The sequence below is a fragment of the Cetorhinus maximus genome, chromosome 17, assembly GCF_964194155.1.
Source record: "Cetorhinus maximus chromosome 17, sCetMax3.hap1.1, whole genome shotgun sequence".
Lineage (NCBI taxonomy): Eukaryota > Metazoa > Chordata > Chondrichthyes > Lamniformes > Cetorhinidae > Cetorhinus > Cetorhinus maximus.
Window position 1 is genome coordinate 24,844,611 of NC_135895.1, and position 26,463 is coordinate 24,871,073.

General features: G+C 45.3%; 1 protein-coding gene across 1 annotated transcript in view; it reads left to right on the forward strand.

Moving 5' to 3' along the window:
- Positions 1–19,657, forward strand: part of cfap57 (cilia and flagella associated protein 57) — a 94,889-nt gene extending 75,232 nt beyond the window's left edge. The window contains exons 20-22 of the mRNA XM_078560846.1: positions 10,689–10,832; positions 13,178–13,313; positions 19,023–19,657. Coding sequence (XP_078416972.1) covers positions 10,689–10,832; positions 13,178–13,313; positions 19,023–19,180 — 438 coding nt within the window. The 3' untranslated portion in view covers positions 19,181–19,657. The remainder of the gene's footprint in view (positions 1–10,688; positions 10,833–13,177; positions 13,314–19,022) is intronic.
- Positions 19,658–26,463: the final 6,806 nt, after the last annotated feature.

A 26,463-nucleotide genomic window follows, 5' to 3' on the forward strand; every position in this document is an offset into this window, starting at 1 on the left:
TAAGACCATAAGACATAGGAGCAGAAATTAGGCCATTCGGCCCTTCGGGTCTGCTCCACCATTCAATCATGGCTGATAAGTTTCTCAACCCCATTCTCTCGCCTTCTCCCCATAACCTTTGATCCCCTTACCAATCAAGAACCTATCTACCTCAGTCTTAAATACACTCAATGACCTGGCCTCCACAGCCTTCTGTGGCAATGTATTCCATAGATTCACCACTCTCTGGCTAAAGAAGTTTCTCCTCATCTCTGTTCTAAAAGGTCTTCCCTTTTCTAAAGGTCTGAGGCTGTGCCCTCGGGTCCTAGTCTCTCCTACTAATGGAAACATCTTCCCCACGTCCACTCTATCCAGGCCTTTCAGTATTCTGTAAGTATCAATCAGATCCCCCCTCATCCTTCTAAACCCCATTGAGTTTAGACCTAGAGTCCTCAAATGTTCCTCATATGTTAAGCCTTTCATTCCTGGGATGGTTCTCGTGAACCTCCTCTGGACCCTCTCCAGGGCCAGCACATCCTTCCTGAGATATGGGGCCCAAAATTGCTCACAATATTCTAAATGTGGTCTGACCAGAGCCTTATAAAGCCTCAGCAGCACATCCCTGCTTTTATATTCTAGTCCTCTCGAAATAAATGCCAACATTGCATTTGCCTTCCTAACCACCTGCAAGTTAACCTTAAGAGAATCCTGGACTAGGACACCCACAAGTCCCTTTGCACTCCAGATTTCTGAATTCTCTCCCCATTTAGAAAATAGTCTATGCCTCTATTCTTCCCACCAAAATGCATGACCTCACACGTCCCCACATTGTATTCCATCTGCCACTTCTTTGCCCATTCTCCTAACCTGTCCAAATCCTTCTGCAGCCTCCCTGCCTCCTCAATACTACCCGTCCCTCCACCTATCTTTGTATCAAATGCAAACTTAGCCAGGATGCCCTCAGTTCCTTCATCTAGATCATTAATGTATAAAGTGAAAAGTTGTGGTCCCAACACTGACCCCTGCGGAACTCCACTAGTCACCGGCCGCCATCCTGAGAAGGACCCCCTTATCCCCACTCTCTGCCTCCTGCCAGACAGCCAATCTTCTATCCATGCTAGTACCTTGCCTCTAACACCATGGGCTCTTATCTTACTGAGCAGCCTCCTGTGCGGCACCTTGTCAAAGGCCTTCTGGAAGTCCAAGTAGATAACATCCATTGGCTCTCTTTTGTCTAACCTACTCGTTACCTCCTCAAAGAATTCTAACAGATTTGTCAGGCATGACCTCCCCTTGATGAAACCATGCTGACTTTGCCCGATTTTACCATGCACTTTCAAGTATTCTGAAATCTCATCCTTAATAATGGACTCTAAAATCTTACCAACGACCAAGGTCAGGCTAATCGGCCTGTAATTTCCCATCTTTTGCCTCACTCCCTTCTTAAACAGGGGGGTTACATTAGCGATTTTCCAGTCTTCTGGGACCCTCCCTGACTCGAGTGATTCCTGAAAGATCACCACTAACGCCTCCACTATCTCTTCAGCTATCTCCTTCAAAACTCTGGGGTGTAATCCATCAGGTCCAGGTGATTTATCCACCTTCAGACCTTTCAGTTTTCCTAGCACCTTCTCCTTGGTAATGGCCACCATGCTCACCTCTGCCCCCCGACTCTCTTGAACTTTTGGGATGTTACTCGTGTCTTCCACCGTGAAGACTGATGCAAAGTACCTATTCAGTTCCTCCGCCATTTCTTTGTTCCCCACTACTACTTCTCCAGCGTCATTTTCCAGCAGCCCAATGTTCACTTTTGCCTCTCTCTTACCTTTTATATATCTAAAAAAACTCTTGCAATTTTCTTTTATATTACTGGCTAGTTTACCCTCATATTTAATCTTCTCCCTCCTTATTTCTTTTTTAGTTGTCCTCTGTTGGTCTTTGTAGGCTTCCTAATCCCCTGGTTTCCCACTGCTCTTTGCCGCATTGTATGCTTTCTCTTTAGCTTTTATGCTGTCCCTGACTTCCCTTGTCAGCCATGGTTGCCTCGCCCTCCCTTTAGTATACTTCTTCTTCCTAGGGATGAATTTTTGCTGTGTCTCCCAAATTACTCCCAGAAACTCCTGCCATTGCTGTTCCACTGTCTTTTCTGCTAGGCTCAAATCCCAGTCAATTCTGGCCAGCTCCTCCCTTATGCCTCTGTAGTTGCCTTTATTCAACTGTAATACCGTTACATCTGATTCCAGCTTTTTCCTCTCAAATTGCAGGGTAAATTCTATCATATTATGGTCACTTCCTCCTAAGGGTTCCTTCACCTTAAGGTCCCTTATCAAATCTGCCTCATTACACATCACTAAATCTAGAATTGCCTGTTCCCTAGTGGGCTCCACCACAAGCTGCTCCAAGAAGCCATCTTGTAGACATTCCACAAATTCCTTTTCTTGGGATCCACTACCAACCTGATTTTCCCAGTCTACCTGCATATTGAAATCCCCCATGATCACTGTAACCTTACCTTTCTTACATGCCTTTTCTATCTCCTGATGTATCTTGTGCCCCACATCCTGACTACTGTTCGGAGGCCTGTACATAACTCCCATTATGTTTTTTTTACCTTTGCGATTCCTCAACTCTACCCACGCAGTTTCTACATTTTCTGACCCTATGTCGTTTCTTGCTATCGATTTAATTTCATTTCTTACTAACAAAGCAACCCCACCCCCTCTGCCAACCTGCCTATCTTTTCGATAGGATGTATATCCTTGGATATTTAGCTCCCAGTCCTGATCCCCTTGCAGCCATGTCTCTGTGATGCCCACCACATCATACCTGCCAATTTCAATCTGCACCACAAGCTCATTTACTTTATTTCGTATACTGCGTGCATCCTGGGCTTTATTAATAGGGGCATCGAGTACAAGAGCAGGGAGGTTATGCTGAATTTATATAAGACACTTGTTAGACCTCAGCTGGAGTATTGTGTACAGTTCTGGGTGGCACATTATAGGAAAGATGTGAACACATTGGGGAAAGTGCAGAAGAGCTTTACAAGGATGGTTCCAGGGATGAGAAACTTCAGCTATGAGGGTAGATTGGAGAGATTGGGACTGCTCTCCTTGGAGAGAAGGCGGCTGAGAAGAGATTTGATAGAGATGTTGAAAATCATGAGGGGGCTAGACAGTGTAGATAGGGAGAAGCTGTTCCCACTCGTAAAAGGATCAAGAACGAAAGAGCATAAATTTGAAGTGATTTGCAAAAGAAGCAGATGTGTCGAGAGAAAAAACTTTTTCACACAATGAGTGGTTCGGGCCTGGAATGCATTGCCGGGAAGAGTGGCGGAAGCAGGTTCAATCGAGGCATTCAAAGGGGCATTAGATGATTATTTGGATAGAAACAATGTGCAAAGCTAAGGGAAAAAGGCAGGGCAATGGCACTAGGTCATAATGCTCATTTGGAGTGCCGGTGCAGACACGATGGGCCGAATGGCCTCCTGTGCGGTTAAAATTCTGTGATTCTGTGAAGTGAACTTGGGAAGCTCCCAATGAAAGCTGAGTCATGAGTGCTTGTCAATGATCAGACGATGGTCCTGCTGAAGCACTCTCTGTGTACACAAAGGTAACCTGACTCGCAGTCTCGCATCCGTGATGTAGAACGACAGATCACAGCATCTTGAAAAGCGTTCTCGTCCTAGGGTCTCAGTATCCGAATGAGGCCTAAACATTATTCATGCATCAGAGATGGCCTTTGGAGAGATGCTGTTGTCCGGAGTTAGATCGGTCCTCAGACGGTAAAGCGATAACCAGTGATTGATAATTGTCCTCCTCGAGACACTTATAACACTCCAGGCATACTGCCATGTGTGTGTTGATGTTTGCAGGGGCATTCTTGCCTCTTGAAGGCTGCCATAGGCAGTGAAATGTTGGTGTGATGCTTGAAAGGCCTGCATCATTTGTACTTGCTGCAGATTGAGCACTGGTGAAGTTCTTATCCTATTATAGAAGGGCCACAGGCTCTGTAGGCTGCCTAGCCTTCCAAGGATGAGGCCATCCTTACACAAGATTGTGAATACTTGTTGTGAGATTTATATCTTTCATTGAGATGTTGAAGATTATAAAGAAGGTGTTAATGTTTACCCTGCATTGACAGGAGAGGAGATCTGCGCTCATATGAGCTAGTCTTCTTTATCACCCTGGAAACTTGTCACTATAAGGGTCTCACGACACATCTGCCTGGTCTGGCCCGTGCAATGGCCTCTTCCTTTGGGATGTCATCCTCCTCGCTCTCTTCGATGTCATCCCTTTCGGCGTCCTCCTTATCGGAGGAGATGTACAGCTCCTCATCACCCATTTTGAGCGCAGCAAACCACGACGATGCAGGATGCCCTCTGGGGAGAGCACTGGAGAGCACTGCCTGATTGGTCCAGACTTCAACATGCCAATGGCCTGCTTAATTAAGGAGCATGTTGCAGAATGAGCCGCATTGTACCTCTCCTCTGAAGTGTTCTGAGCACTCTGTGGCCGCCGAATGGGGTCATTAGCCATGTCTTTTGCAGGTAGCTTTTATCACAGATGACCAAGCCCTAAATGCGCTGAGGGCCCTCCATGAACTGTGGCACCTGAGAGTGCCTCCAGATGTAAGAGTCCTGCGAGCTCCCAGGGTACTTCGCACAAACCTGCTTTCAGTGATCATGGATCAGCTGCACATTGAGAGAATGGAAGTATTTTCTATTGATAAATTTTACTGGCTGTTGCCAGAGAGCTCTTAAGATCATGTCCGCAGCCGATGGCACCCTACACTTTTGGGAAGCCGGAGATCACTACGAATCCCACTTTTCTGGCAGCCTGGCTGACTTCACCCAGGAAAAACTGTATGTAATTGTGTGCCTTATTAAAAAGGGCATCGGTGACCTTATGCATTTATGAGCAGAGAATTGTGATACTCTGCAGAGGTCCCCAGTGGAGCCCTGGAATGAGCTGCTTGCGAAGAAGTTGGTATGGCGGTCACATTTAGAGCCACTGGCAATGAATGGCCTCCCAGTCTCCGAAGCATCAGATTCTCTCAAAGAAGGTGCAAGATGTGAGCCACCATATCCCTTGACAAGTGAAGGCGTCTTCGGCACCATTTCTCACTCATCTCCAAGTATGAGAGACGTCTTCAGTGCTCCCTGGGTTGCGCCAAACACCTCCGTGTAATTGATCTCTCCTCCTCAGCTTCTGGGTCTTCATTGGGCCCCACGGCCCTTGTTCCTCAAGGCAAGACTCTTCCCTTTGCCCTGCCTGACAGCAAGGGGCCCTTTTTCTCCTCCTCAGTTGCCTTGAAGAAGGCAGCGTTGCCTGCTGCCTGCATTCTGCTCTCCTCCTTGTGTCTGTGGAAAAATAGATGAGAGACATGATCGCACCTTACCCTGAAATGATCACCTTCCATCACCAAGCTAAGGAAGTCATTGTGAAGGCCTTGGGCTGCACTCATTCCAGATATTCCATTCCGAGGTCCTCCCTTGCAGCTGAAGCACTTCCTGAAGGATCACAGGTAGCTGAGCCTCCCCCAACCCCCTCCCCTCCCACCCCCTCCCCTCCCCCCCTCCCCCCCCATCCCCTCCCCTCCCCCCTCTCCCCTCCCCCCCTCCCCTCCCCCCCTCCCCTCCCCCTCCCCCCCTCCCCCCTCCCCTCCCCCCCTCTCCCCTCCCCTCCCCCCCTCTCCCCTCCCCCCTCTCCCCTCCCTCCCTCTCCCCTCCCCCCCTCCCCTCCCCTCCCCTCGCCCCCCCCTCCCTTGATCTCCATGTCCTGAACCAGTAATTATTAGGGTGCCCCTCAATCAGCCCAAAAGCCCTCAGACCCCTCCCCTGGTGATTTTTTCTAAGGTTATTTTCTAACTGCACCACTCCATCGGGCTGTTGAGATGGTGAAGTTCCCATTCTATTTCAAGACAAACTTCCAACCCCTCCTGTTACCATCCAAGTCCCTCCTATTGTTCTTGATGCTCATCATATGCAAGTTTCCCTCCCTCCAATCACTCTCCTGCCTCCCCCTTTAACCCTGGAGCCCAACGTCTGTCGATATCCCCATGCCCCATGTTGACCTCGCCCCTCTCCATCTTGAGGCCCTGTGCGCAGTGACCTACCGGGACTACCCACCCCCCACCCGACCCCCATGAGACTATCGCCTACCCCCCTCTTACTTACCAGTTTACCAAAAACAGGCTGCAGATGCCAACCCCCTCTGTGACAGTGCCATCTGCTGCCCAGTGACAAGCCACCAATCCCCAGGACCCAAATGTGTGAGGGCTGACCATGCCCTGCATACCATGCTGTGCACAACCGACACTACAGACAGGCCCTCCCCCTCCCTGGACTGGAACCAAGACATGCGTGGCAGGCATAGCCATGCAGCATGGTCTGCACTGCCCCAGAATTGCCTTTAAATTCTGGCCCTCACACTGTGCTGCACATTGCCCCAGGACTGACTCACACTTATCTCCCCTCTTCCTTTAAACCTTCCCCAGTCATGTGTTTCTATCAACCCCTCCCTTCCTGTGCTCGGTCACCACCCCCTCTCCAGTCATGCCTTCCACCACTTCCCTTGCCTCGGACCAGTCAACCCCCCACCTCCCCAAGTCAAGCATCTGCCTTCCACCCCTTCCCTTGCCTCTGTCCTGTCAATTCCCCCTGCTCCCCCCCCCAGTCATGCATCTGCCTTCCACCCCTTCTATTCCCACTGGTCTTGCCTGAGCAGACTTAGCACTGAGTCGGAGCAGCCATGAGAGCAGTGCAGTGAAAGGTAGGTGAATACTGCATGTACAAACCTTAAGGCTGCGGGTGAAGTGCAGGTGGCCAGGTTCACACCATTTATATCTGGTTGTGAATCAGACCAGTCTAATTATCCGCTAGCAGGGCAATTAGATTTGGAGTGCAAACGTGATTCTGGTGAGCTGGGTTTTTAATGAGCATTCATGAGATGCAAAGGGATGCAATTACGTTTCCTGACATGGAGCAGTGGGAAACTCGACCCGCCATGAAAGTCAGGAGGGGAAAGTTCCAACTTATTTCCCCACCAGCAGAAAGCTGACTTTTGCCATTGCGCCAAATTTTGTGCCTCTACCCGCCACAATTCCCGACACTGGCGGGAGCGGAAAATCCAGCCCAATGATTGCTCTTCTACATGAACTCCACTTTCCTGCACTATCCTCATATCTCTAATTCCCTTAGTATCCAGAAATCTATTGTCCTCTGTTTTAAGGAGCGTCTTAAAGGAATAGAGAGGGACGGAAGACCTAGGGAGGGAATTCCAGGGCTTCCGCTAGGCAGCTGAAAATATGGGCCATTAGCAGTGGAACAATTAAAATTGAGGATGTGCAAGAGGCCAGAATTGGAGAAGAGCATGGATATTTTGGAGGGTTGTGGAATGGAGGAGGGAAGGGGATGAGGCCATGGAGGGATATGAAAACAGAATTTAGAATTTTAAGATCAAAACATTGCCAGACTGGGAGTCAATGTAAGGCCAGCAAGTACATGGACAGGACTTAGTGTGAGTTAGGATACAGGAAGGAGAGTTTTGGATGAACTCGGAGTTTTATGTATTTTGGAATATGAGCATTGGAATAGTCACGTTTAGAATTATGGTTGAGGATTTCAGCAGCAAATAAGCTGAGTCAGGGGTAGAGTCAGACAGTGTTATGGAGATGTAGATAGGTGGCCTTGGTGATGGAGCCCTACCCTGAGCTATGGAGAATACCAAGACTGCTCTCTGGATATGAACAGCAAATAGGGGTAGAAATTCATTTTGAGTAGTGGTGTAAAACAGGTGGTATCAGGTTGGCCGCCCATTATCGGCAGCGCCTGATATTTAGTGCCATTGACTGCGATGGAACTGAATAGCAGGTGCTGCAATATCAATCCAATATGTCCTGTTTTGCTTCACTGCCTGAGACAAATTTCTACCCCAGAGAGTCTATGATCAACCCTTCTGTTAGAGCCAATCTACCTCCTACCCAAAAAGACTTTGTTTCAAGTCTGTGACCTGAGTATCATTAATACTCCTGTGACCATCCTATCTCTACCCCAAACCCAGGGTGCACTCACTGCATAGTCATATCAGCTCAAGCCCTAATACCCAATGACCCTGGCCAGGAAAATGATTAAAGAGGGCCAGTATTGATGGTTTGTTGATGGCAATGTAATTCCATCAACATTAGTTGAGACTAATGATAAACTCATCATGCATGATAAGATTAATCATATTTGCAGAATGAATGCCAGCAGCACAAAGGATGTCTGTTCAGATCATTTTCTGACATCAAGTAGCAAGAACTCTTTTACGGTTTTTGATGTCAAACTAAACTGATGACCAATGCTTTGAATTGTAGAGTTGTACAGATGTTCATCCCAGAACTGAGGAACACATAGCTGAAAACTCAACCTAATAATCTTGATGGACTATAACTAGTTGTGCCAGAGCCCAACTTGTCATGTGAAAGTGTAGCTATTGTGCAGACTTGCTTTTTGTAGCCCTGGGACTTAGATTTTATTGAGGTTTACAGTGCAGGTTGAGGACATCTGACAGACTTAGAATCATAAAATAATATAGCACAGAAGGAGGCTATTTGGCCCATTGAACCTGTGTTGGCTCTTTGAAAGAGCTCTTTGCCTGTAACCTGCAATTTTTCCTCCTTGGATTAATTTTAATTCTACTCACCCAGTGGGGAGTGGGCAGGTGAGCTGTTAAAAGTGAGCAGGTTATTCCCCACTCAAAACATGATCCTTTCACGCCACTTCCCATATTAACCTGCACGCAAAAGCCTCATGAATTTATGAAATTACAGGTCTTATTGCGTGAAAATTACCCCAATTCCATTTTAGCTGAGGCCTGAACTGGGAAACTGCCAGGCTGAAGCAGGTCTGTAACTATTCTGAAGACAGAAGAGGCCCTCTAAGGTAAAAGTTAGACTTACCTTTGTGGGGCCAAGAGGATAAAATGTTTATCCAATCCTCCTTTAATCTGCTTCAACTACTCCCTCTGGCAAGTCATTCCATGCTGTAATGACTCTCCCTCGATCTCTGTAAAGGAATTTCCTCTCTCCTCTCTAAGTATTTTGACAATGAGAGAGAATGTGCAAGCAAAGTCTTGATTCACATGATAGCAGCCGAGAGTCATTTCGAAGGAAATTAACGAGTGCCTCTGGAGAATGCACATTTTAAATGGTTTGAGATGTGAGGGTTCCATCAGTGGCACCATGACATCATCTACATTAAGGAATGATTTAAAAGGACTTTTCCTATGTGATTTTACTCTGTGGCAAATAAGCTAATCCATAAAGTGCTCAGAAAATACTTGCGTTATCGGGTCATGAAGTCATGGCACAGAAGGAAGCCATTCGGCCGATCGAGTCCATGCCAGCTAACTGCAGAGCAATCCAGTCTGTCCCACTTCCCCACTCGGTCCCCGTAGCCTAGTAAGTTTGTTTCCTTCAAGTGCCCATCCAATTTCCTTTTAAAATCATTGTTTCTGCATTCACCACCCTCGTGGGCAGTGAGCTCTAGGCCATTGCCACTCACTGTGTGAAAAAGTTCTTCCTCGCATTCCCCCTGCATCCCTTGCCCAAAACCTTAAATTTGTGTCCCCATGTCCTTGTAAATCCGCTAATGGGATGAGGTTTTCTTTGTCTACTTTATCTAAACCTGTCATAATTTTTGCACCTCTATCAAATCTCCTAAGAATGAAGAAGACCTCAGGGAGTTTGTAATCTATCTTTAAAGTTCTACCAATAATTACTGCAACATAGGGGAGGATTTTTCTCTTGTTGGGCGGGCTCAGCGGGCGGACGGGGGCGGTTGGGAAGTTGACCACCTCTTGCGATTGGGGCTGGACCAATTAAGGCCCGCCCAGCGTGAAACGCGAGCGGCAGCGCTCAGTGCTGCTTGTGTTGCTGGGGGGGTGACGGGGAGGAGTGCGAGCACGAACTTCACACGGGTGCACACTGGAAAAGCTCCCTGAAGCACAGAGTTGCCTCAGGGAGATGAACAGCTTAAAACATCAAAGATAAAGATTTTAAAAATGTTATAGAACATGTCCCTTATGAGCAGGGACATATTATAAATGAAATTTAAAAATTTTTATTTTATTTTTATTTGTTGTTGGAAACCTCATCCTGCCTGTGGATGAGGATTTCTAAAAAATGCAAAGGCTGCTTGGCCTTTTTGCCTGCCCGTCAACCGCAAGGTTGGACGGGCAACAAAAAATTTGTTTTGATTACGTTTTTAATGGCCTTAACCGGCCCTTTAATTATCGGCGCTGCTGACTCCGGCGTGTGCCCGCTGACCAAAATATCGCGCGTCATTTTACACGCGGTCGGGTCAGGCATGCACCCGCCTGACAAGCTAATATTCAGGCCATAGGCTGAAAATCACTTTTAGTCTGTGTGAATTGCTATGCAAACCATTGTATTCTCCTGAACCTCTATTAACGGTAAAAATAGTTCAGGAGAGATGAATTATTTTGAATGGCATTTTTTTTGTGTTTGTTACTATTCTTTCTGTTCCCAACTATTTGTTTACTGTTTGTGGACCTTACCTGCCAGGATCATAACTCTGGCTCATTACCTGAGAAAAACAGATTTTCAGTTCATGGAGGTCAGGGTTTAGGTAAATCCAATTTACTTAGCTTTTCAAATGAATTAATTGTTCATCTATATTTAACTCTACTTATTCTATTTGCTAGTTTGAAATTGCAGCTGTTGATTCAGACATTCAGCGAGAGTTTGGACGACAAAGAAACCACTTGGAGAAAAGCATTGCAACACTACAGAAAAAGCTAATGAAGGACACAGAGATTCACCGTGCTGACAATGTCCATATTATGCAGGTAGGAGATTCAGCAACAACAACCTATATATATATAGCATCTCTATTGCACCTTTTGTCAGCTGTGGCTCAGTGGGTAGCATTCTCGCCTCTGAGTCATAAAGTTCTGAGCTCAAGTCTCATTCCAGGGCATGAGCACAAAAATCCACGCTGACTCTTTACTGAGAGAGTACTGCATTGTTGGAGATGTTGTCCTTCGGACGAGATGTTAAACCGAGGTCCTTGCCTCCTGGATGGGTGGATGTAAAAGATCCCATGGCATTATTTTGAAGAAGAGCAGGAAGTTAGTCCCTGTGTGCTGACCAATATTTATCCCTCAACATCACAAAAACAGATTATCTGGTCATTATCACATTGCTGTTTGTGAGAGTTAGCTGTGCGAAACTTGGCTGCCACATTTCCTATGTCACAACAGTGACTAGATTTCAAAAGTACTTCATTGGCTGTAAAGCACTTTGAGATATCCTGTAGCTATATAAATGTAAGTCTTTCTTTCTTTCTAATAAACCGTCCCAAGGGGCTTCGCAGCAGCGTTATATTATGACACTGAGTCATATAAGGAGATATTAGGGCAGATGAGCAAAAGCTTGGTCAAAGAGATCGGATTTAAGGAATTTTAAAGGAGGAAATAGAGGTCGAGTGGCAGAGGCGTTTAGGGAGAGATTTCCAGAGCTGAGGGCCTAGGCAGCTGAAGTTATGGCCACCAAAGGTGGAGCAATTAAAATCAAGGATTCTCAAGAAGCCAGAATTAGAGGAGCATAGATATCCTGGAAGGTTGTGGGGCTGGAGGAGATTACAGGAGTAGGGGATGGCTAGGACGTGGACAGATTTGAAAACAAAGATGGGAATTTTAAAGTTGAGGTGCTGCCAGAAGGGTTGCCAATTGTGATTAAATATATTCTGGGGATTTCATCACACGACTTGCCCTCATGCTCCAGCCGTTAGTCAGCCAATGCATCCATCCTTGTGACGCATTGCCTTCCTAAGCCAATTGGAAAGCAAAAAGACTTAATACCCAATTGGATAATGCTTTTTCCCATTTTCAATATCTTTATATCTGGTAAAGTGAAATATTCTAAGAAAATGATGAAAAGAAAACAATCTTTTTTAATGTCCCTATGATATTTCTTCAGGGTTGCATACAGCAGTGTCCTGGAGATTGATCTTCAATTCCTGGAGACTCCAGGCCAATCCTGGAGGGTTGGCAACCCTAACTGCCAGTGCATGTCAGTGAGCATAGAGGTGATGGGTGAACAGGATTTGGTGTGTTTAGGAGAGCAGAGTTTGGGATAACCTCAAGTTTACAGAGGATAGAAAATGGGAGATGTGCCATGAGTGCTTTAGAATAGTCAAGTCTGGAAGTAATAAAGACCTAGATAAGCTTGTCAGCAGCAGAAGAGCCAAGGCAAGGGAAGAGTTGGGCCATATTACAGAGGTGGGAATAGGAGGTCTTAATGTGGTTGAAAACTTTTTTCGGGGTCACATATGACGCCCAAATAATACCCTCCGAAAAGTTCAGTTCATCTAAAACTCTGCTGCCTGTATCCCATCCTGCACCATCCTATTCACTCGTTACCCCTGCTCTTACTGACTTTTATTGCATTCCCAAGTCTTCAAATTTAAAACTCTTAACCTTATGTTAAAACTCTTTCATTTCCTTATCCTTCCCTATCTCGATAACCTCTCCCAGCCCGCCAACCTCTCCAAACGCTTTGCACTTCTGACACAGCCTTTTGCATAATATCCACTCTTTGCCCCTTCATTGAAAAACATGTTCTGGGATTCTCTTCCTAAACCTCTCTGTACTTCCGCCTCTCATTCCTTTTCTATGGGCCTTCTTAAATCCACCTCTTTGGTCAAACTTCTGATCACTTCTAATTTCTCCTCCTATGTTCCTGCATCCATTTTAATCTGATTATGCCTCTGTGAAGCACCTTGAGGTTTAGGCACTTTTTTCTATTTAAATGCAAGCTGTTGTGTAAGATGGCAACCAAAGAGAGATGGTGACAGAAGGACCTGAAAGTAGACTGGATTTTTAGTTTATTTCTATACAAACCATAACATTTTATGAAGGTGGAAGATCATTCTAAATGACATGATTATTATCATTACTGCTCGCCATTAGTACAATCTCTTATAACTTAACCAGAAATAAGAAATGACTGGCAACTTAAGCTCATGCATCAAACTTCAAACCAGGTGTTGTTGCACATTGGGTTTCTTTGTCTAGTTCTTCCTTCTGCTTTGAGGCACAGGGTATAGTAATCATTTCTCTGCACTCTTGCTCTTTTTTTGTTTAATAACCCATTAAACCAATTTCTAATCCAAGTTATTTTCCTCTCTCAGGAAAATGTTGCTCTAATTAAGGAGATTAATGACCTGCGGCATGAATTGAAGGTTTCTCGAATCAAGATACATGATCTGGAAGTAGCTGTTGGAGCCAACAAGAAGAACAGGAAACCATGTCCTGTTGAATTTAAAGGTAAAAGCATTTAAATATCACCAGTAATTTTTTAAAAAGCAGAAAAAGAAAGCTTGGAATATGCAGTTTATTCCATGTGTATGATCCTTATGAACCAATCTTGGGGCCTTTATTGATTTAGAATCATTGCTACCAGTTTTCAAACAGACAAATTGTACTTCAAAAGCAAACGAACAACACCTTATGAAATTTAGGAAAAATTTTTGGGGCAGATTTCCTGGTCTTGCACCTGGAGGTTTTGAATTTCCTAGGCAAAGTGAGTACAGGAAAAGCAGGCAGAGAAGAGCTTACACCAATGGGAGAGGCCAACACAACTTCCTGCCTATTAACTCAAATGAACAGAAAATTGGACAGGTTCCCTTGTGTTTTTACTTCTTTTATTATTTGTTCATGGAATGTGGGCAGCGCTGGCTCAGCCAGCATTTATTGCCCATCCCTAATTACCCCATTCACAGAGCATTGAAGAGTCAACCACATTGCTGTGGATCTGGAGTCACATGTAGGCTAGACCAGGTAAGGGCAGCAGATTTCCTTCCCTATAGGACATTAGTGATCTAGATGGGTTTTTACGACAATTGGTGATGGTTTCGTGGTCATCATCAGACTTTTTTAATTCCAGATTTTTACTGAATTCAAATTTCACCATCTGCCAATTCAAACCTGGGTCCCCAGAGAATTACCCTGGGTCTCTGGAATACTAATCCAGTGACAATACCACTATGTCACCACCTCCCCCAAGAAGCAGATGTGCATCTGCTTCTCCGTGGTCACTTTTCCTGACTAGAAAATTCTTTGTGCATTTGTTTCTTTTTCATATGCTTAAGATATTGGGGGTGAATCTCCATGGGAATTCACCTGATCGTTGATCGTCCATTTTAATAATGCCGTTTTTCCAAGGATTCCATTTCACTCTACCAAAGTTATAGCAGACAATTGGGAGAACCCCTGTAGAAATTCCCTTCCATTGTATCCTACAAAGTCTGGGACTATGCTTTTACTAACATATACCAGGCTTTTTTTTAGAAGAGTAACTGACACAATGGGCAGATTTTAACTGGCAGGGGTTTGAGTGGGGGGTGGGATGCAGGTCAGTGTTGGTGAGCATTCTATTCCAGAAACTATCTTAGTTGGTGAAGGATAGTATTGGAGCCAATCTTTACACACTTTCATATTTATTTACAGAGCTGCACATTACAAGCATATACCTCCTAACCCAACAACCATAGTTTTAGTCTGTGCCTGTTTATAGGAGCTAAAGTGAATGCCTGGCTAATGCCCACCACCTGCATACAACTAAACACAATTAATATAAAATTAACTGTGGGCACAGATAGAGTCACGGGAATGGAGTTAAATGCCTGAAAAATGCCATTAGATCGCGAACCTGACATCATGTCATCCACTTTCGGATTTGTCCCAGGCGTGTTTGGAGGTGAGTGGGCAACCCCCGTACAGCTATCTGGAAAGTAATTAATGAACTATTTGAATATCTTAAGTTTCACTTTAACCCTGCAATTTGGCTTTAACAAGCCAGCGTACAGCACAGATTCTCCAAGCTCTCTGCTTCCCAATCGGGTCCACGAGGTGAGAGCACAGAGGGGGTGCTAACTTAATTTAATTGACGTGCTAGGATGACTTTAAAGACTGAAATCACTAAGCTTGTGGACAGCCACAGTGAAAGGCTCCTGCTTGCGGGATTACTTCTCACGTTCTGAAATTACGATATTGAGTGTCAATTTTAACCTTTTGGAGTTACTTTCAAATGCCTTGGAGTATACTCATCTTTCATCTCAAATCCTCGCTGTCAACCTTCACTACAGCATTGAAGCAGCTTATACAGCAGCAGACTAGACCGCTGATGAGGAACAAGAGGAGCAGCAATAGCACCAGGAGCAACTGCAGCACCAGCTCTCTTCCTCCTCAGCCACATGCCATTCCACAGGGCAGAGCTTGAGATTCAGTTCCAAGGAGATGAGACCCCTCCCCCTCCCCCCCCTCCCCCCCTCCCCCCCAAACACAGGATCTCCAGGCAGAGCATCAGCTCTCTTGACATCTACAAGCGCCAGCGCCTCGAGGCTTAGGCTTTCATGGCATCTGTGGCCTCCTGGAACAAGATTTCCTTCACTGTGACTGTCAAGGTGTCCATTATTGAAGGGCCATTGTCCCCACCCCAGGTCTCTGAAGAAGTTGTGCACTCTCTCCACCTGCAAGGAGTGAAATCAGAGAGCTAAAGGAGTTGGAAATGAATTGTGTGGTAAGAAGGGAAAGTCAATATTTATGGAAAGTGACCATGAGGGCAACAGGATGAGGATGAGTGTGAATGTTGGCTGTCCAGATACCTGAAGAGAGTGGAATGAGTGAAGCTGCAGGTGTGTTGGTCTGGGGTTGTGCAAGAGAATGCTGGGAAAGCCAGAGTGTGAGACTTGGCACCTGAAAGTGTGATGCTACTCACCTTGAGGTTCTGGATCCTCATACTGCACTGTCCCCAGGGAGGAGGGATCACACAACTGCTGCTGACTTCTTTGGCTCTTCCATGCATGCTTCGTTTAAGAGGCTGGCCTCTTCCTCTCAACCTTTTTTTCCCAAAAATATACTTTATTCATATAATTTGTAAAAATACATTACAGAAAGTGCAGTAAGATTCAACTTTTCTCCATGCAGCAAGTTCCACTCTGAGGTGCCTCAATACCATTGCAATACTCTTGATATACACAAAATGCATTCCATGTCACCCAGAAGGAAAAAATCAGTTTGGACCAGTACTCTTATTTCCCAGCTTTTACTGATTTTTGTTCTATGCAGGCATTCAATCCGAGGCATTCTACACAGTTTTTAGCTCCTCAGTGTATTATGGCTGAAAGGCCTTAGACAGCAACCTTTCCCCATTGCACCTCTGCAGCGGCTGCCCCAAGCTTTGGTGCGTCCCTCAGCATGTAGTCCTGCTCAGGATGAACCTCCACAAAAACCACTGCATCTCTCTCCAGACCCTCTTTGCAAAGACACATATCAGAAGGAGTTAGATGATGGTCTCTTCCCCACCACAGCCATCTTGAGGACAACATGCAGAGGGAAATGAGACTCCAGGCATGTAGGAAGGATCTGACAGGGAGGACCCTTCTCACCGCCAGCCAAGCCAAGCTCCTCCTCTCATCCTTGGGAAACAAATTTCCCTACGCTGCACTACCTCTGATTCAGCAGCAGAACCTCCAAGTATGTCTGAGAGACCTGGGAGACAGCCTTCCCAGGTCTCGTCTCCATTCTTATGGTCGCTGCAACCTCAGGAATCCATATCCAGGTCAACCATTCTGACCTATGCCGAGGTTCATTTAATTGAAAATCCTCCCTTTGACAGATTCGTCGTGTCATCTCACCTGCCAACTCTGATTCATCAAGAAAACGCAAAGCGGGATGCTAATGCATTTAAACCATTTAAAGGAGCCATGGCAAAGCCGGCTACAAATTCTAACAGGTTACTGACCTACCACAGGTCCTGCCGTTTTGGCTGAGACTATGATTTGAAAATTCTGCCTAATCTTAGCTGCACCAACAGGAAGTTATTCCCAACTTTTATCTGCAGTTTGACACTTGCGTAGATTTCCCATTATGTGGATGTCCAAGAGCGTGCCTGTACTAGGTCACCAGACAAGTCATATCAACATTTTGTAAATCACTGCCTTGAATCATTTGGAAAACATATATGTAGTATAATAATAGAAGCCCTGGAGTGACTTTAAGGTTATAATTCTATGCAAATAAGATAAAAGCAAAATACTGCGGATGCTGGAAATCTGAAACAAAAACAAAAATAGCTGGAAAAACTCAGCAGTTAACTAGGATAGTCAAGCTGGAAGGTAGCATATGTTCTTCACTCTTACTATTTAGCATGATCCAGTCATTCTATAGAACCTGCAGTGACACCTAGCATGAATTTCAAATCCGCATCCAAAATTGCTATTGTAGAGGAGCTAAACAGAGTAACCCATTTCCCTTTACAAATGTTGTTTAAAGTTGACTGTACATAGTATCTGTATTTGAGCAATCTTAATTGCCCCCAAAAATGAGATGGCATTCACTGGAAGATAAACAGCTACTTAGTCAGAATTAAAAGGTAGATGAAGGAGAAAGATTCTCTATTTGGTAGATCTTCTTTCCTTGAAACTAAAACACCCTCTGCTAATCAGGATCTATTTCTGTGCCTGTTTTGCTTCAAGAGAAAGCTCCTGTTTGTTTGTTCATTCTTTCTGAGATTTCAATGGAAGAGGATGGTGATGTAGATGAAATGTCAATTACATCAAAGGTTCTAAAGGGCCACATTCTTTCTGTAATTTTTGTTTTCTTGCCCCTATATCTGAGGTGGTGACCAGGCTCAGTCCAGACATGGAAGCTTCTTCAGATCCGAATTGAAAAAAGATCCTGTCAGATAAGCTATCTTTCTGTAAAGTGAGCTCTCCAACATTGCACTTATTGATCAAGCATCAAAAGATTGCATACATAAAGCGATCTCAATATATGAGCATGCTTAAGAATTTGTATGACATCACATTGGAAACCAAGTGGAAGTCTTAAGTACAATAGTGGTTTCAAATGTCCTACAGATACAAGGCATGGATGAGCTGGAAGAATTTAACAAATTTCACAAGGATCATTTCCATTCGATACAGTGCTTAGAACAGCAGGACAAAAGCACAAACTCCTGAATCCTTTCAAAAGCTGGTGAAAGGGCCATCAGAATAATAACTTAAGAGCTTTGTTATGTCAGCCAAGTCACCCAGATACCAGAAATTAGGTTTTCAAAACAGATGTTATTTTGTGAGCATTCTCATGCTAGGAGAAGTCTTTGTAGACACCATAGAAAACAACCTCATAGCAAGTAATACCCCCAGTGTTGACTGATAGTAATGATGCTAAGCCGACCTGCATGCTGGTGTTTTTCACCTGAGAAACCTCTGATCATCCAAATGGGTCAGTTGGTAGCACTTTCAACTCTGAGTCAAAAGGTTGTGGGTTCAAGTCCCACTCCAGAGATTCGAGCACAAAATTCTAGGCTGACGTTCCAGTGTGGTATTGAGGGAGCTGCTGTGTCAGATGTGCTGCCTTTTGGATGAGACGTTAAACCAATGCTCTCTCAGATGGGCGTAAAAGATCCCATGACACTATTTCAAAGAAGAGCAGGGCAGTTATCCCTGGTGCCCAGGCCAACGCTTATCAATCAACATCACTAAAAACAAATTATATGGTCATTATTACATGCTGTTTGTTAAACTTGCTAAGCATAAATTGACTGCTGCATTTTCTATGGGCAGAAATTTCCCCCCGTCGGGGGAGGTTGTGCGGGGGCAGGTGGGCGCGGGTGTGAACCCGATCGGCACCCCCGATCGGGGCTGCGCCACCATTTTACGTGGGCAGGCCAATTAAGGCCCGTCCAGCGTGATGCACACCCAAAAGCACTGTGCGCTCCCCTGTGCGGGCGTGGGGGGGGGATTACATGAGTCAGGACCTGCGCTCTTTCGCACGTGCGTGCAAAAGAGTGCAGAAATCTCCCTGAGACACCTCCATGCCTTAGTTTAAGTTCAGAAAAATTTAATAAAGGAAACCACCTCAATACAAGGGCAAAATGCGTATATTTGTTTCTCTGTATACAGAGGAACAGTTCAATACCTGTATATTGGATAAAACCACAAATGTATCTGTTTTGTTTTCTTTTCCCAGATAATTGCTCACGGAGTGGGGCAGTCTCGCGTCTTCATTTTGACCATGAGTCAGAACAGATCATTGAACTTCAGCGACAGGAAATTAAACAACTTCGGGAACAAATTCCGACAAGGGAAGGCCAATCTGTTGGAGTATTACCTGCACTTACTATCTAATGAACATTTCAAATATGCAAGAAGCCAGTGTGGCATGTACCTCTTTCCTCGAGTGCACACAATGAACTGTCAACACAATTTCTGATGAATTGTGCTTAATATCAAGTCAGTCAGTTTATTCCTCCCTTTCAAAAGTTGCTGGTCTGTTGAATAATCCCAATCTGTTTCAAAACAATGACGTGACCAGTGCTTAAAGGATATATTATTCACTTTTTCATTATCTGTGCTTCATTAAGCAAAATTGTTTCCCAATCAGTAGGATGCTTCACTTATTTATTCAAATTAGATTGGTTCCTTTAAGCAAATTAGATGTTATTTTAAATAAGTTAAACCTATTTTAAGAGGATTTTATCATTTTTTGACTCAAGTCTGATGTAATCTATGTTCTTCTAATAATCACAGGAACAGCCAGGTGCAGCACAGTAAACAATTGTGAAAGTTAGGGTCAATATTTATCAACAAATTAAAGCAACTGGAGATTGCATGCATTAAAGGTTCTGTGTTGTACCTGCTCAGCAGCATCCTCTGGTGGGCTGGATTTTCACCACTGAAGTGGGAAACAAGAGCCGAGTCTGTTTCTGTATCAGAAACCCACCTCCGGTGGGAAATTGGCTGAAGTTCAGATTTTAGTGGGGTTGAGCCCTTAATTGATATGGAGATGGGTTTCCTGTCCAATTAGAGCCAGTGAGAGAAAAACAGAAAATGCTGGAAAAACTCAGCAGGTATGACAGCACCGGTGGAGAGAGAAACAGAGTTAACGTTTCGAGTCCATATGACCCTTCTTCAGAGCTAAAGAGAAGTAGAAATACAATCAAATTTATATTGTTTAAGGGGGTAGAGCAGGTGAAGCCGGATAGAAGGCCAGCGATAGGTGGGGCCAAAGGAGAGATTGACAAAGGTGTCATGAACTAAAGGACAAGGGAGTGTGAGTGATAGTGGTAAGGGCTAAAAAAGGTGCTGATAGTGACATAAAGATAAGAATGCAGAATGTGATAATAGCAGAACAAGGGTAAGCACTCTGGAAAGAACAACATGAACAAGTAACAAATGGCCCTTGTGGGGGTGGGGTGGTGGGAGGGGACGGTGATGGGGATAAAAGGATAGAAAATGGGATAAAAAGGGGGGATTAAAAGAGGGGATAAAACAATGAATAAATGAATAAAACTAAAATAAAAAAATAAAGATAAGTGGGGAAAAATAAATTTTGAAAAGGGATTAAAAAGTGGGTGAGGATAGAGGAGAGAGTTCATGGCCTGAAGTTTTTGAAGGTTGCAAAGTGCCTAATCGGAAGATGAGGTGCTGTTCCTCCAGTTTGCTTTGAGCTTCACTGGAACATTGCAACAGGCCAAGGACAGACATGTGGGCATGAGAGCAGGATGGTGTGTTGAAATGGCAAGCGACAGGGAGGTCTGGGTCATGCTTGTGGACAGACTGAAGGTGTTCCGCAAAGCGGTCACCTAGTCCGTTTTTGGTCTCTCTAATGTAGAGGAGACCGCATTGGGAGCATCGAATGCAGTAGACCAAATTGAAGGAGGTGCAAGTGAAACGCTGCTTCACCTGAAAGAAGTGTTTGGGCCCTTGGACGGTGAGGAGGGAGGAGGTAAAGGGGCAGGTAGTGCACCTTCTGCCATTGAATGGGTAGGTGCCATGGGAAGGAGTTGAGGTGTTGGAGGTGATGGAGGCGTGGACCAGGGTATCCTGGAGGGAATGGTCCCTACAGAATGCTGACAGTGGGGGTGAGGGGAAGATGTGTTTGGTCGTGGCATTGTGCTGGAGTTGGCGGAAATGGCAGATGATGATCCTTTGGATGCGGAGGCTGGTGGGGTGAAAAGTAAGGATGATGGGGATCCTATCATGGTTCTGGGAGGGAGGGGAAGGTGTGAGGGCAGAGGCACAGGAGATGGGTCGGACACGGTTGAGGGCCCCGTCAACCACAGTTGGGTGGGAAACCTTGGTTAAGGAAGAAGGAAGACATGTCAGAAGCACTGTTTTGGAAAGTGGCATCATTGGAACAGATGCGACAGAGGCGAAGGAACTGAGAGAATGGGATGGAGTCCTTACAGGAAGTGGGGTGTGAGGAGCTGTAGTTGAGGTAGCTGAGGGAGTCGGTGGGCTTGTAATGAATATTGGTGGACAGTCTATCACCAGAAATGGAGACAGAGAGGTCAAGGAAGGGAAGGGAAGTGTCAGAGATGGACCATGTGAAGGTGATAGAGGGGTGGAAATTGGAAGCAAAATTGATACATTTTTCCAGGTCCAGACGAGAGCATGAAGCGGCACTGAAACAGTCATCGATGTACTGAAAAAGGAGTTGTGGAAGGGGGCCTGAGTAGGACTGGACCAAGGAATGTTCCACATAGTCCATAAAGAGACAGGCATAACTGGGGCCTATGCGGGTACCCATAGCCACATCTTTTATTTGGAGGAACTGAGACAAGTTTAAGGAGAAATTGTTCAGTGAGAGAACAAGTTCAGCCAGGTGGGGGAGAGTGGTAGTGGCTGGGGATTGTTCGGGCCTCTCTTCAAGGAAGAAGCGGAGAGCCCTCGGACCATCCTGGTGGGGGATGGCCTCCAGAGTAGAGGGATTGGACATCCATGGCGAAGAGGAGATGGTTAAGGCCAGGGAACTGGAAATTGTTGATATGACCTAGGGCATCAGAGGAATCACAGATGTAGGTGGGAAGAGACTGGCAAGGGGAGAGAGAATGGAGTCAAGGTAGGAAGAAATGAGTTCCGTGGGGCAGGAGCAGGCTGACACGATTGGCCTACTGGGACAGCCCTGTTTGTGGATTTTTGGGAGGAGGTAGAAGCGGGCTGTCTGGGGTTGGGCGACTATGATGTTGGAAGCTATGGAGGGAAGATCTCCAGAGGAGATGAGGTCAGGTACAGAAACAATAGCTTGATTTTCGGTGGTGGGGTCATGGTCCAGAGGGAGGTAGGAGGAAGTGTCTGAAAGTTGGCGCTCAGCCTCTGCGAGGTAGAGGTCAGTACGCCAGACAACAACAGCACCACCCTTGTCGGCAGGTTTGATAACAAAGTCAGGGTTGGACCTAAGAGAACAGAGTGCAGCAAGTTCAGAAGGAGACAGGTTAGAGTGGGTGAGAGGAGCAGAGAAATTGAGATGGCTGATGTCACGCCGACACTTCTCAATGAAAAGATCAGGAACAGGTAAGAGGCCAGAGGGAGGGGTGTCCAGGTGGATGACAGTGAGGGCAGGAATGAAGGCAGGTCAGAGTGTAGACTCATTCTGACGTCCATGGCAGCCATCACTGAGGCTGCTGGCTGTCCTGCGGGAGAGAGTTTGTGCCAAAGCTATTTTTTATTCTTTCATGGGATGTGAGCATCACTGGCAAGACCAGCATTTTTTGCCCATCCCTTGAACTGAGTGGCTTGTTAGACCATTTCAGAGAGCAGTTAAGCCTCACCCACATTGGTTGGGTCTGGAGTCACATGTAGGCCAGACCAGGTACGGATGGCAGATTTCCTTCCCTAAAGGGCATAAGTGAACCAGATGGTTTTTACAATAATCATTGATAGTTAAATTTCAGATTTTGATTGATTGAATTTAAATTCCACTAGCTGCCATGGTGTGATTTGAACCCATGTTCCCAAGAGCATTAGCATGGGCTTCTCAATTACTAGTCCAGTGACATTAGCACCACACTACCATCTCCCACTGCACCACAGGAAAGCAGGATGTCACAGGGGAACCGGAGGCCTGGCACCCATAAAGGAGAGGAGGGAGACCCTCTTCCCAGGAGATGCCACCTTGTCAGGCAGCAGGGACACCTCTCTTTGCCATCATCTCCCTCTGCCTCCAATTCCTCCTCCTTCTTAGTCCCTGCTCCTCCCTCAATCGGCTTTCTCCTGTCAGGGCCTCACTGTCCTCAAGGTCCACACCTCTCTGGAGGGCCATGTTATGAAGAATGCCGCAGACCACTACAAGACAAGACCCTTACAGTAGGGAATTGCAGGCCACCACCTGACCAGTCCAGGTACTAGAATCAGTGCCCTCTGAGCCTGCGATGGCCCATCAGTTGTGAGTCTGATGTGTTGTCCTGCCTTGTTGTCGAGGGCATCTGTCAGCTGGGTGATGCACCAGGGTGCAGCTACCTGTGAGATGCCACAGAGGTCCACACTGACGAGGGAACAGATGTCTGTGTCCTTCTGCTTATAGGGCTACAGGTCCCTTCTCTTCTGCTTATAGATCCTGTTTTTAGGGTAGTATCTCATTCTCCTTCATGGCCCTTGCCCTTCTCCCCTGGGTTCCTGTGCAGCTGCTGCTTCTCATCCCCAATGGTCTCGATTTCTGATGGTGCAGCATTCATTTCCAGCTGCACCCTTCCTGGTGCTCAGGTAGAGTCCAAACAGCCCTGTCCACTGTATTCATGCCCAAGTAATGCCAGGAGGGTGACGACCCCAACTAAACTGGCAACGTTTTTAATGCTGTCTCCTCCCCTGACCTGAGATGGGGTAACTTCAAAGGGGTTAGCCTTTTCACCTATGAGCAGCTTAAACCTTTTTAAAACTTTTCAGGCCTCCATGACTCACCCCTGACATGGTTCTTGCCTGAAAGCCAGCTACCTCCAAGAGAATCCAAAACCTTCCCAGAGATGGGGTTTTCGCAACCTCTTAATGTTAATTGGCTTGTTTAGCAGTGTGGGCGAGTTCGTAGGCTCGCACTCCCACCCCTGCCCTCATGAAAATTGGTGCCACCAGAAATGGAAGCGGGACAGCAGGCATACAAGTCACCACCAATTATCACATTGCTTTTGGAGATACCATGTTTCCCAGATTCCAACATTTGAAGTGCACTTCATAAAACACTTCAGTAGTCGTGAAGTGCTTTGAGAGTCTGGAAGGACCTATATGAATGCAATATATTTCTTATATCTTTATTGTTTGGCTAGTAATTCACAACCACAACAATTACAAATGATGGCCTAGCACGAAGCTCAACAATTTAAGCTAACCAACTCAATAAAAATAATTGCTGTGCCACCTGCAAGTAGCCCTTGGAACTTTTCTCTGCTTTATCTGTGCCATACTTAGCTATTCAAACACATTGGAGAATTCATCATAGTGTTGCCTAAAAAAGTCCTCAATCTCATATGATTAAAAATTTGCTAGACATAACAAATGATTTTACGTTACATTACTGCATCACTCAGAAACATACCAAAGCATTTCATGCAATTTACTTTGAAGGGCAGTGACTATTGTAGTGCGGGTAAACATGACTGCCAATTAATGCACAAGGTCCCGCAACTAACCAGAAAAATTACCACATTTGTTACTGCTGTTGGTTGAAAGAGAAATGCTTGCTAGAAAGTGGAAAATTCTCTGCATCTCTTCAAATATTGTCTTTGGATCCTTAACAGTTATTTGTCACAGGAAGAGGCTGGTGAATACTATCTCAACCAAAAGATGGCACCTCCAACAATGCAGCATTCCCTCAGTACTGTAGTAGTATGTCAGCCTAGTTTATATATTGGGGTGGGACCTGATCCTATGACTTACTGATTCTGAGGTTGCACCTAAAAAGTTGAGTAGATGTAATACCTGAAATAATACAGGTATCAGATCCCTCCATGGCCTCACTCCTCCCGAACTGCCATCTCCTCCAACCCCACAACCCTCTGTGATATTTTCACTCATCTGATTCTGGCCTCTTAAGGATTCCTGATTTTAGTCACTCCGCCAAGGATAGCCACACTTCAGCTGCCTAGGCTCCAAGTTCTGGAATTCCCTCCCTGCATCTCTCCGCCTCTCTACCTCTCTTTCCTCCTTTAAGACACTCCTTAAATCCTATCTCTTTGACCAAGCTTTGGCCATATCTGCCTTAATATCTTCTTAACAGACTCGGTGTCTAATTTTGCTTTATAACATTCCTGTGAAGTGCCTTGGGATGTTTATTTTGTTAAAGAAGCTTTACAGATATAAGTAGTTCTTGTTGTTCAATGATTTTTGATGCACTTTTGTGTTTTTCAATTTTCACGCCTCTCCTTAGCTGAAGACATCAAGAGGTATTTTAACTGCGCGTGGTTGTTGAAAAGAAACTGCTGATTCAGTTCTTTTCCTGCCAGGCCGCAGTGGTATAAGGCCACAGGGATTTTAATCACTGGGCTCCATTAACATGCTCAGATGGGGACCAGCTTCCGGTCTCTGGAAAATCATGTGCCTCTTGGTTCACCCATAAGCACTCCTCCAGGCCCCCAAAAAGTAAAGTCAAATATCTTACCTCGGAGGGCCTCTTCAGGTTCCCAATCCTGTTGGCACTGGTTTTCACCTGGCAGGAAATATGTAGCAGCTTCTGTACTCAGGCTGAAGCTAAAATTGGTGTTGGGCTTAATTATTTTATCAGACCCCTATTAACATATGTGAATTAGGACCCTGCTGGCTTTGGGAAGTGTCTCAGTCACGTGTGTAGAAACGTTCATTATAACCGGAAATGCCAGGATCCTGGAAGCTTTGCGGCTAGGTAAATCACCTGGGGGTATTTTAACTCGCCCCTAGCTTCTGCTGAGTGGTTAGGGTTAAAATTCTCTCATTGCTAGATATCCTGTACCTTGACCAAGTGGCTTTTGATCATATGCGAGCCTCAACAGGGAATGCTCAACAGTAGGCTTATCAGACTGTGGCAACATCACAGCTCTATGCCCAATTCTGCCCTTACCCAGCTGGATCCACATATATGCAGTTCTAGTAGGAATCGCTTTATACAATCTGAACCAGAAACCCTGTTTTCCTTTCCCAAGCCCACAGCAATTGTGGTTCAACTATTTTCATCACTGTGATGAGCTAACTCAAGAATCAAAGCTGAGACCCTCTTAGTCTGAAGGACTGAGAAGCAGGAACTTTACCTGATAACTATTGCAATAGGGTTTTGTGTGTTTTGTTATTGGAACAGGTAACCAGCATCCTATCGGCCCCATCCCAATATCTGAGAAATACTGGAAAAATTCATTTCAAAGTACATACGATCAATGGATTTTACTGTCTCTAAATAGTAACAAATCATCAACCTAATTGCAGCATTAACCCTGAGTCCATCTACACTGCATTAATACCCATATAAAAGACTACAATGCAAACCTGACTACGATGCAAAATAAAATGCAGCAAATAAAATTCAGCACTAGTAAAATTTGACTATCTGAGTATTGAACACATTGTGAGATTCTGGATTAGTTGTGCTAGCAGCCCTTCCCTTGAAACACCTGTTTGTACAAACATACATAAACCTACATGGGAGCAGAAGTAGGTGGAGTCAGAATATAATC